At 52.4% G+C, this 11,433-nt stretch overlaps 1 protein-coding gene across 1 annotated transcript in view; it reads right to left on the reverse strand.

Moving 5' to 3' along the window:
• Positions 1–1,337: 1,337 nt before the first annotated feature.
• The window catches only part of PRIMA1 (proline rich membrane anchor 1), a 51,453-nt gene continuing 41,357 nt past the window's right edge, over positions 1,338–11,433 (reverse strand). Inside the window, 1 exon segment of the mRNA XM_008591184.1 lies at positions 1,338–1,495. Coding sequence (XP_008589406.1) covers positions 1,338–1,495 — 158 coding nt within the window.

An 11,433-nucleotide genomic window follows, 5' to 3' on the forward strand; every position in this document is an offset into this window, starting at 1 on the left:
CACCTCCCGCAGCCTCGTGGCCCTTATCAGCCCCTACCCTGGGTGGTTAGGTGGGCAGCCTGTAGGCGCAGCCAGGGTCTTACCTGTGCCCACAGGCCTGGCACCTTGTAGGTGCCTGCAAAACACTTGGGAACTGGACTAGCCCTGTGCCCTGGGAGACTCCAGCATCCACCTTGGTTTCCAAGGCCAGGCCCCTGCCCAGAGTCACAGTGTCTCAGAGCCTTGGGCCTTTCTGTCTGTCCTTCTGGCCTCAGAGAGGCACAGACACGCCTCACCACACCCCTGGTGACCCATCTTCTGCACATCTGAGGATGGTCAGACAGAACATGGAGGTCTGTTCTCAGCCCAACACTGGAGTTAAACTTGCCAGTAACACGACACTGCGGTCAGGGCTGGACTTTGAAGTCTTCTAGTTCTGGCTCCAGTGTTGACTGGCTGTGCCATCCGGGGCAGCTGCCTAACTCCTTAGAACCTCAGTTTCCTCATCTGCAAAATGGAGCTGACTGGGAAAAGATGAACTGAGAGAACACTGGTGAGACGAGTGCAGTGCCCAGCCCAGTCCCACAGCACAGTCCTTCCCTTGTCATTTAGCATTGTTTTCAGAGATCGCCCTGCAGCAGAGCTTTGGGAGAGGAGGGGGGTTTTCAGTTGGGAGACAGATGCCGAGGGCACAGCCTGTCCTTCATGGAGCTGCCCTGCCTGGCCCTGGTGTCCTGTCCCTTCTGCCTAGTTGGCAGGACGCTCCCAGGATGTTGGCTTTTCATGGCCCTTTTTCCTGTGTGCCTGACCATGTGCTTGTTTTAAGACTTTTAACTTGATAGTTTACTCTTCCTGCTTTTACATTATTAAAGTGAAATCATAAACAACCGATTAAAAGAGTAAAATTAAGTATTTTGGGTGTTACGATTGTTCTTAATGTGGACCCTCTAACTTTGGGCCTCAGGGAATTTTTAAAAAACTTTCTTAGAAACGTTATATTATTAGCAACTCCTATTATCCTTTGGTGTTTTGCAATATTTTTGTATTTTTTTTTTTGTATTACACTGTGCCTGGCATATAATTAGTGCTAATCAAATGTTTGTGGAATCAAACCCCTAAAAATGACGGGGGTATTATGTCTAAGACGAACACTAAAATATTGCAGCAATGAAGAAGATAAAAGGAAAAAAAGGTAATAGATATACAGATATAAATCTTGATAATTGTTGAATCGGGGTGAGGGTCGATGGAAGTTCATTGTATGTTTCTGCTTCTTACATATTTAACAATTTTTTTTTAACTAAAAAAAATGATAGAGGTGGGTGCAGGAGCCCGAGCCCAGCTGGGGTTCCCTTGGCTCAGAGCCGGCGCATGGGTGGCACTCACCGTTTTATGGCTTTGTAGCAAATGATGACAAGCACAGTCAGGAACACCAGGGAGGCACAACATACGGCAATGACGATCACCAGCCCCGACCACCAGCTTTCCTCAGTGGGGCATGAGGTAGAGTTGGGGGCTGAAAGAGACAGGAACAGCCTGAGTCTCCCCTGGACCTGCAGGTTGAGGCCAGCATCAGAGGTGGCACTGTCGTGGGTGACAGCAATGCTCACTGCTCTCCATCACCTGGATGAAGACTCTCTGACCTTTCCTGCCGTACCCACCCCCACCCCGCAGAAGATGACATCATGGCTGGCCCCCAGCCAGGCTGGCCTCCGAGTGCCTCTGTCCCTGCCCTGGTGTGCTCAGAGCGGGGGTTAAGAGCCGCGCCCCAGGCCATCCATCCACCCTTGGCATGAGCTAACTGACAGCAGGGTCGGGTTTAATTTCCCATGAAAAATAACAGAACATCTCATTCTCTCAGTTGAGGCATTAAATCCGATTCCTCTGCAGGTGGGGGTGGGGAGCAGGGCTCACAGGGGACGCTGGGGCAGGAAGGAGAAAAAGTTTCTTAAGCTAATTTCTTGCAAGAGGCAGGCTCTCTCCCTTCTTGGATTTGGCCCGGGTAGTGCATGCCTGAAGCCATCTCAGTTTGCATGGGGGTGGCCACAATTTGGAAAAGTCTGTCATTGATAAAGCACCTGACCCTGGGTGCTAGAGGGCCCTCCCACTCTTATTCAATCCACGGAGTCCTTGGGGTGAACCTGTCCTCCCCTCTTGGCATGGACTGTGTTGGAATAGACCCAAAGGACAGGTGTAGTTGAGGCCGGCTCACTTTCCTCTGAGAAAAGCAAAGACACCACAGCCTCATCCCAGAGGTTCTGGGAAGACCTAGACGCAACTGGAAAGAAGTGCCCAGAATTGCAAAAGAAATGGGAGAGAGAGACAGAGAAGGAGGGAAGATGGGAGGAAAAGAGGTGATGGGGGGAGGGAAGAAGAACAGAAATAGAGAAGGGGATGGTGAAGGAGGGAGAAGGGGATGGACGGATGGAAAGACAGACAGACAGTACTATCTCTGGGTAGGTATTCAAGACATACATGCAAAAGAATCAAAACCATGCCCCAGACTCTGTGTCCACTCAAAAAGAGGCACCTGGAGGGGTGCGACAGTACATGGGGAACAATTGGATGGCTTCCCAAAGGACGGCATGGATCGTGCTTCTTCATTACTGTTATTCCTATTGAGGTGTAATTTACATCTGGTGAAATGCACACATCTTAAGTGTGCCATCTGATCAGCTCTGACAAATGCATGTACCACTGGAAGCCACACCTCCATCATGACATAGGACATTTTCAACACCCCAAAAGGCTTTCCTGTGCTGCGTTCTAGTCATCCCCCACCCTGAGGGCAACCACTATTCTGATTTCTAAAATCACAGATTAGATTTGCCTGTTCTTAGCATTCATATAAATGGAATCATGTGGTATGTAATCTTTTTGTTTCCTTCCTTTATTTAGCATGGTGTTTTTGAGATTCATCCATGTGCTGCACATCTCAGTGGTTCCTTGCTCTTTACTGATGAGTAGTACTCCATCGTACGTACATACCGTGGTGTGTTATTCATCCACCTGTTGATGGGCACCTAGGCTGTTCCTGGGTTTTGATTACAGTGAACAAAGGTGCATGCAAGTCTTTGTATAGACATGTTTTCATATTTCTCTTGGATAAACATCTAGGAGTGGGACTGCTGGGTCCTATGGTGTGTGTATGATTGACTTTATAAGGAACTGCCAAGCTGCTGTTCCCAACTGCTTGCAGTTTGTACACTTCAGTGCAGAATAAAAAAAGATGGAAAGAAAACAGAAGGAAGGGAGTGGTTACTGAATTGTTGCAGCTGGGTTAGGAGATCCAGGAAGCCATTACGTGCTTCCCAGGGAACTGGCTGAAAATCCCATTAACAAATGCAAGGTCCTGAGGGGTGGACCTCAGATGTCACAGAGACAGAGTAGAATCAGAAATGTTTCCTGAGAAATGGCTGGGACATGGATGCCACTAGGCTGCTCTCAGCCAGGGCAGGATCAGGCCTCTAGAAACTCCAACCCTAAAAGATATAGGATATAACATTCAAAATAAGAATAAACTCTAAAATAAGGGGAAGGAGGACCAGAACGATTCTCATTTTCCCCATAATGAATTTCAATGCTTTTTTGGTGAAATATCAAAGACAACATCCTTTCCCGCAATTCCTTATTTTGGGGTGTCCCTGTGTGGAAGTAGAGATAACCCCCAACCTTTTTGGTAAACAATACCAGATACTTAGGACCTTCCATTACCAGGTGCTTAAGACCTTCCGTTGCCAGAAGATTAGGACTTTCCACTGCCAGGGGGAAGGGACTTTCCAAAGAGCCCAAAGTTCACCCTGTCCCAGGAAGGGAGTATGCTCACCTGATTGCAGGAACAGCATGACACCTTATCTTTGGACACCAAGGGAGGAAAGAGGGGGGGGTGGACCGTTGGTCAATACCTCAGTCTTTCCTTTGCCCGCCAAAAGCTAAAAGCCCAATGGTTTTAAAAATTGCTTAAAGTGGCCAATAAACGGCGTACAACCCAGCCTGTTACCAAAGCCTGCCTACCAAACTGTATAAAAGATGCTTGAGTTAAGAGCTCGGGGCCGCTCCTGTCCTGAAAACAGGGCGACCTCCAGCATGCCGGAAATAAAATCCTCTTGTTTGTGCATCGATCTCTGTGCCTCCTGGTCTTTGCGAGATGAGCCTTCCCATCAAGTAAGAATTGTGCTTTTAGGCCGGTCTTACACCTGGCTTGGCTGACTTTTCCCAGGATGACTCAGTGCAGATCCAGGCCCCACTTTCCCTAAAGCAGCAGCTACTGCTGAAAAGTCAGAAAGGCCACCTTGTCATTCAAGGCTGTTCTGTCTTCATCGGGACCCCAAACCCCAAAGGTTTGCTTCCTCCTTTTCACTCAATTGCAAAGGGAAGCAATTTTGGTTTCTGTGACTGTACCTCAGGCTGTAACACGTCTGGGCAAGTCCCCAGAGCCATCCCTGTCCAGCAGTGGCCCACAGAAGGTTATCCGACATTCCTGTGGCTGGGGGATAGACCTACCAGTGTGTGGTCTCAGCCAGGGGCTGCACCCCCTCCAGTAAGCACTTGGAAGTAGGGGGAGATTGTCTTTGGTTGCCACAATGAGTGATCCCAGCAGCTGTAGATGTTAATGACAATGAACTGGATATTCCCACAGAAGGTAGAATTGTCCCCTGAAAAATGCCAACAGGGCCCCTGTTGAGAAATTCCATCAACTTGATTGTAAGCCTCACTTGGAAGTTAGCACTGAATTTCACAGTGCCTCTTTTCTTTACATTCTCTGTTAATGAGGTGGGAATTTTCCTGCTGGTGGTTGAGAGTGTCCTGTAGAGGGGTCTCCCTCTAATATTCAGCAGTGTACTGATCACCACATGCATGTGAGGAAATTACTCAAGGCAAAAAAATGCTAACAGACGAGAAAGGAGGCATTTTGTGAAATCTATTTGAGGTATAAATTTTGGATTTTGCTCAGAAAACCAGCTGTTGTGTTCAAAGAATGCATTCTTATTTATCCTCGACAAAGTCAATTAGAGAATGTTGGAGCTGGAGGAAGCCTAAGAGGCGTGTTTCAGAAAAGAGAATAAATACGGAGGCTCAGGATCAAGAAGCAACTTTCCCAGGGGCCAGGGTCGAGACCCTGATCTTTGGGCTGCAGGCCAGGTCTGTTCCTGCCTGAATGTCCCATTGGCTGGGCGCAGCCACTACCTCTTTGAAGAGGTGATCAGACAGCTTATCATGTGGGCAGACTGATGGTTCACATTTGAGAAGATCACATCATGCAGGCACTCATCCATCATCCATCCATCCACCAAACATACTGAGCACGCTCAGTGCCCAGCACTGTGCTAGGAGCTGGGAGTACAAAAATGAATCAGAAACAGACTGTGCCCTTACCAGGTCTGGTGCCAGCTGCCCCATGGACCATTACAATGCCGACTAGGATCTGATTGCCTCGCTCAAGGAGCGGGCAATCCCCAAGAGGAGAGACATGCACAAATCACTAATATGCAAGGTGAAAGTCATTTGTGGCTGCAGAGAGGAAATCATACAGTGCTAAGGTGGCTCAGGGGTGAGGGTGAGGCTGTGAGAGGCAGGTGGTCAGACAGGGAAGGTTGAGACAATCAGACAGTGTCAAGTCCCAGGAATGAGGCTGCCCAAGCTCTCTGTCTCCTCCGTCACCCCCTCTTGCTCCCAGCCAAGATTCTGCAAACACGACAACAGGGCAGGAGCTGTCCTGACATCTCACGGTCACAACACCCTCTCTCCTGAGACTCCATGAGGCTGTCTGCTGTATTCATTAAGCGCTCCTGACGCCTGTAAAGATGATGGCACTGGCAACCAGAGAGAGCAATTTAGAACCACCCAGGCTCTGTTTTGCCTTATTAGAGGAGCCACTTTCTTTTCAGTTAAGAAAGGCACCCTTAAAAGCTCTGGGATCTCTGATTCCAGCCAAGATGGAGTAACAGGGACCCTTCCACCTGAAACATCCAAAAAAACATACCAAATATACCAAACAGTGGTCTTCAACACAGTGGCCATCAGGCAATGAGAAACAGTGATTCTCCAAGAGATCGGAAACGAGTGAGGGGCGTGTCCCGCTGGCCCGGCTTCCTGCCTGGAGGAGATTCCCAGCAGTGGTGCAGGGGGGAGAAGCCAGGCAGGGCCCGGCCAGCTCCGGAAGTTGGGGAGATGGAACTGAGAGTCCAGGGAGAGAACGAGACAGATGGGGTCTTTCCCCAAGGGAGCGAGCAGAGTAGAGGAAGCCAACAGTGAACAAGTACGCCAACGGAGATATAGTTACACCTGCATGTCATCCATGGCAAGGGCTGTAAAAGAATCAGAAAAGAAATCACGATGCACCCACAGGTGTCTGGAAAGAGGCGGGGGGTGGGGAGCTTCGGAAGTGCCCATCTGAACGGTCATTCAAGGAGGCCGAGGAGGCCAAAGAGATTCCCCTGGGGGACTTGTGGTCCCTTCAGCAACTCTTGGTGACAAACGCTTCCCCTGTATTCCTCATAGGGTCTTGTGACTATCAAATGAGACCACGGAGGCAGTATTTTTGTGGGTACCAGGAGTAGCAACCATCATTTACCCAGTGACAACTTCCAGGCACTAGGTGCGTAGCTCGTGTGTGTTCCCCTTTTAGAAGTGGGGAAACTGAGGACACATAGGCTTGCAACAATACTCATGGTCAACTCAGAACACATTAATGGGTGACCAGCTGTTAGAGGTGTTTGACTGATGGGAGCAACGGAGTGAGGGATGACTGAATCAAAGGAACAGCGAGTAGGTTTGCAACCATCTCAGCTTGGCGAGGCATCTTTCAATGGTAACGCAGTCTGGTTCTAGCAGGAGGGAGCAATCGCTATGTTCTTTGCTTACAGTTACTTTTCCATCATGAGACGGAGGCTTTATCCACACTGGGCCTCTTGACCCTGTGTGTGGCCACTCAAGAGGCTGGCCGTCACTCACATAGCTCCTGTTTCTTGGGCACAGCCTGAGTGCTGGGCACTGCTGGTGACACTGTGGGCGTGCTGTGGGCCTCTGGGCCTCATTAAATGTTTCTCCTCTAACTTGCAAAGTCTTTGGTGACTCACACCCAGGCCGCCTGAGTGGTTTTCTGACTTTCCCAGGAGCTGAAAGGGCCATGTGCTTAATTGGCCTTAGTTACGGTCAGGTGAGGAGGTGCCACCTGCAGTTGTATGCTCCTGCTTCTGGCTTCCTCAGCAGCCCAGCTCCCAGCCCAGCAGCGGGCCACACGCTGGCAATTCTGTCTAGTGCCGGCTTGTCCAGGGACCCTGCACTGTGGAGATCAGTCTCAGTCTCCTTCAAGAGTCTAACGTCCATGCATGTGCCTCCCAGACCAGAGAGGACAAATTCAGCCTTTCCTGTGGGAACTGACGGCAGATGCTAGCCGCGGCTGGGAGGCATTTCTCCGTCTTGGGGTTGGATGGGCTTGGTGATGCCACCAGGCACTGGGCATTGGAAGCAGACAGTTGGCCCTTAGAGTGTGGACGGCCCCTTTCTGCCCACCCCCTCCTGTCCACCTGAGGGTCTTGAGGGCACTGTCCAGCACATCTAGGAAAAGTGCAAACACGTGGACTCAGAGCACACACTGAAAGGTGAGCACCTGTTTCAGAGTATTTATGAGCACACTAGCTCTTTGTCCCTGTCCCCCCACCCCCAGCTCACCTAAAACATCCACTGGTTTCATCTGGCTCACAAGGACAGCGAGGGGCTGGGAGCTCTGCCAGAGACTTGTGTGAACCTGCTTCATAGACCCTCTGGACAAAGAAGGAAACTGAGGCTCAGAAAAAGAGGGGCCTGCCTGAGGCCACACAGGTACCAGACCCGGGTCCTCCCATCTCTCAGCTCTCAAAGGAGAGGATTTCTCAGAAGTTCTTTCACGGGCTGACAACCCTTTCCCTACCTCGGTGCCCCCAGCCCCACCCCATTGGCCTGCTTGACACAGACCCAAAGTTCACTAAGGAAGGATCGGCTGGGGGCAGGGCCTCTGCCTCCCTATCTCATGTCCTGCCCCCACACAGAGCCCATTGTCTCTGGGACACAAGGGACTGAGTCTCAGCCGCTGCTCTCCACGGGCACAGGGTAGCCACGGGGAGGCCTGTGCCAGGGCGTCCACTCCCCAAGGGCCGGGGGAGCTAGGGTGTGGGGCCGCTCACTCATTTCTTACCCTGAACATACCAGAGTACGTGGCCTGGACTTGAAAACCACAAATACAAAATCGAACCTTGTGCCTTATGCCAGCCTCTGAATTAAGTCTCCATTTGTAGAGAGAAATCGAAAATCTTTGGCGTTGCTCTAGTGAACACAGAGCCCATCTGCGCTCAGCGTGGGGACCCTTCCAGCCCTTCTCTGCTGATGGGAACTTGGCTCAGGCTTCTGGGTCCAGCACAGAGATCTTATTTTTCATAAGTCCTCCTAATTCCTCCTTCAAACCAAGGGTTCCCACAGCAGGAAGGCCCTGTCTTCCACAGGCAGAAAGCACCCCCAAGAGAAAGAGAGGCAAAATTAGCCTCCCAGAGGATGCAGAGTTCCTGGGGGCATTCCTCTGCCTTCTTTGGGGTTGATCTGTCTCTTCCCCCCACCCCTTCTGCAGCCCTCTTGGAGGCTCACACTGCTCTCCAGCCCCATACAGGAGCCCCCTGCCTGCTGCCCCCAGCTGGGCTGTGGGGGGTGGCCGTGCTGAGCGTTCCCTGCTCTCATCCTCTGGAGCTGGAAAGTGGGGGTCCACAGAATCGCATAAAGCCTTGCTGAGCCCCTGGCGAGGGGTTCAGCCAGAAGACACCAGGACTGTCTTGGGTCTTCAGAGTGGCGCAAACCCAAGAACCAGCCAGGATGGACCCCTCGCTGGCTTCCCAGGGAGAGTTGCCTGGGATCCCCAGTCCTCCCCTCACTGCTGTACAAGGGGCCCTGAAGACACACTCTGTGCCCTCAGCACCTGCCCCATGTGTGCAGCATCTCTGAGACCCCCAGTCTGGTCGGCCCTCTGGGCTGGAAGCATCCAACAGTGAGCTGGGCCTCCTGGCCCTGACCTCCTCCCAGCCTCAGTCCCAGCCTCAGCCTGGGCATTCCCTCTGCTGTCTGAGCCCCACAGCTAGGCTATTAGCGCCCAATCCTGTGGCTGCTCCCCGATCCCCTCCACCTGCCCCTCCCTGACTCCAGGCCTGCGCTGGTTCCTGCTGGGTTATCAGGGCTACCTCCCCACCTGGCGGGCTTCTCCTCCCTGGGGTATCAGTCGTCCAGGTCAGCACAGTCATCATCTGCATTGGCTTTGAATCAGAGGGGCCTAGAGTTAAAATCCAGATTCTGACTTTGGGCTAGTCATTAGTCTGTCAGATTTAATCTCAGTTACTTTCACCATAAATTTGGTGAAAAGAACAGAACCTCCCCCATAGGCTGGTGCAAAGACTAAGTGAGATAAGCAATCAGAGAGTTGGCAACAGACCCCCCGTGGCTGCCTACCCATATTCTTCCCCCGCTCCCTAGCAGAACCGAGAGTCTTCTCCTGTATACCCCCCGCCTCCCTCAGGGAGGTGGATCCAGCCTAGAAGCTGGGTTTTCGGTGGTCTCAGGCAGATCTGGTGGTTTCAGTCCTTCTGCCCCTAATTGGTTTAGGGGTCATGCAGTTCTGGGAAAGACTGGGGCAAGGCAGCTTTGCAGGGCATGGAGGTCAACAGTCAAGTTTGAAATTCCCATACACACCAAGGGAGACGGTGAGCAAGCAGCTGAGTCTGGATTCTGAGTTGAGCCAGGCGGGAGGTGTAAATGTGAGAGTCGTCAGCGCCCATCTCTGAGGCTAGCTGAGCCCATCAAGTGAGGGGGTGCAGAGAAGAGAAGAGGGTCCAGACCTGAGCGTGGACGCACCTCCACATGGGAAGTCCAAGGAGCAGTGGAGTGAGAGGAGAGACCAGCGAGGAAGGGGCCATGGCCATGTGGAGTCCCGCCACCAAGTCAGGGAAGGATGTCAAAGGAGAGGAAGAGGCCAACTGTGTCCACTGCAGCTGATGGTCAAGTACATGAGGCTGAGACCTGACTGCTGGCTGGAGCCGTTGTCCATCACAAAGTCGTTTCGGAGCAGTTGGGGGAGGAAGCCTAACTGGGGCAGGTGAACAGAGAACGTGGTGGAGGAAATGGAGACAGCAAGCACGCATTTGTCGCTGGTGGAGTTTGGTTGCAAACGGGAGCAGCAGCGTGCGGCTGTGGCGGGTGGAGAGGTGAGGTGAGAGGAGGGTTTTAAGGTGGGAGGCAGTGAATGTGTGTGTGTGTGCATGTGTGTGCGTGTGTGCAATGGGTTGGCAGGGGAGGAGTGGACAGTGCCCTGAGCAAGCCAGCCAGGACGGGCCATGTGTAGGTGGCAGAGGGTCTTTGGATGGAGCCCGGGATGTGGAAAAGGTGGGAGGACAGCGTGTGGGTCCAGGTGCTGCAGGGGTTGGTGACAGGCGTTGGATGCATCAGTCCTCCCAGTGCAGAGGGAAGCCAGGCCAGCCACTGAGAGCGAGGAGCAGGGGCTGAGTGGGTGGACTGGGGGATGGACGACGCGCAGGGCCCCGCAAGGCTCGAGGTTGTGAACATAAGGCCAGGCGAGCTCCAGAGTGGCATCTTGCTCCAGCCCCTTCAGCTGCACAGGGCCGCCTTAGGGCAGGCCGGGAGCAGGAGAGGCCGAGACTGGTTAGGTCTAGCGTGTATGATGAAGTGAGCACAGGGCGAGGGGGTGAAGGATGCTCACAGGGAGGGAGGACCGTGCTTGACCATATGAGGAAACTGAGGCACGAAACAAGGTGAAGGGAATTTGCCCAACTTCACTTGGGCAGGTGCTGGAGCTCGGATTTGAACCCAGACAGTCTGGCTCCAGGGCCAACTTGTGACTGGTACATGGACAAAAATACACAAGCAAATCCACATGGAACCACAAATTGCTGAAAGACGCACTTTGGAGAAAACAAGACGAGGTGATGTGCAGGATTTACACTGTATGGGGAAGGGGAAGATCGGTGTCACCTGGGGCTTTGGGGGTGCTTCCTCGATGAGATGACATTTAAGCTGAGCCCTACAAGGTGGAGGAAAGAGGGCAGCACCATGCAGGGGTTCTATCTGGGCTGGCCTAGGCTAGCAAGGGAAGGCATGGGGCACGGCAGCTAGCACCCCGAGTCTTTCTGCTCCCCCTTGCTGGTGGCTGGGACCTCCCCCCTGATGCCTGGGTGAGGGGCTCTGGATCCTTCCATGTGTGATTCCTAACCCGTTGCTCGTGCTCCACGGGCCTCTCTCTCCTCTGCGTCATTCATTTCTGCTGGGTGTCCTGGGCACAGAGCCCAGTGTGGTGGCAGTGGCTGCTTATCGTTGAGGGCACTGTTCTCAGGCTCGGCCCCTGAGGGCGCATTTAAAAAAAACCCATATATTATTAGTAATTGTCTCCATCATTCCTGTGCCTAATTAGAAGGGAAAATTATG

Source organism: Galeopterus variegatus, unplaced genomic scaffold (assembly GCF_000696425.1).
Source record: "Galeopterus variegatus unplaced genomic scaffold, G_variegatus-3.0.2 Scaffold6735, whole genome shotgun sequence".
In the NCBI taxonomy this organism is placed as follows: Eukaryota; Metazoa; Chordata; class Mammalia; order Dermoptera; family Cynocephalidae; genus Galeopterus; species Galeopterus variegatus.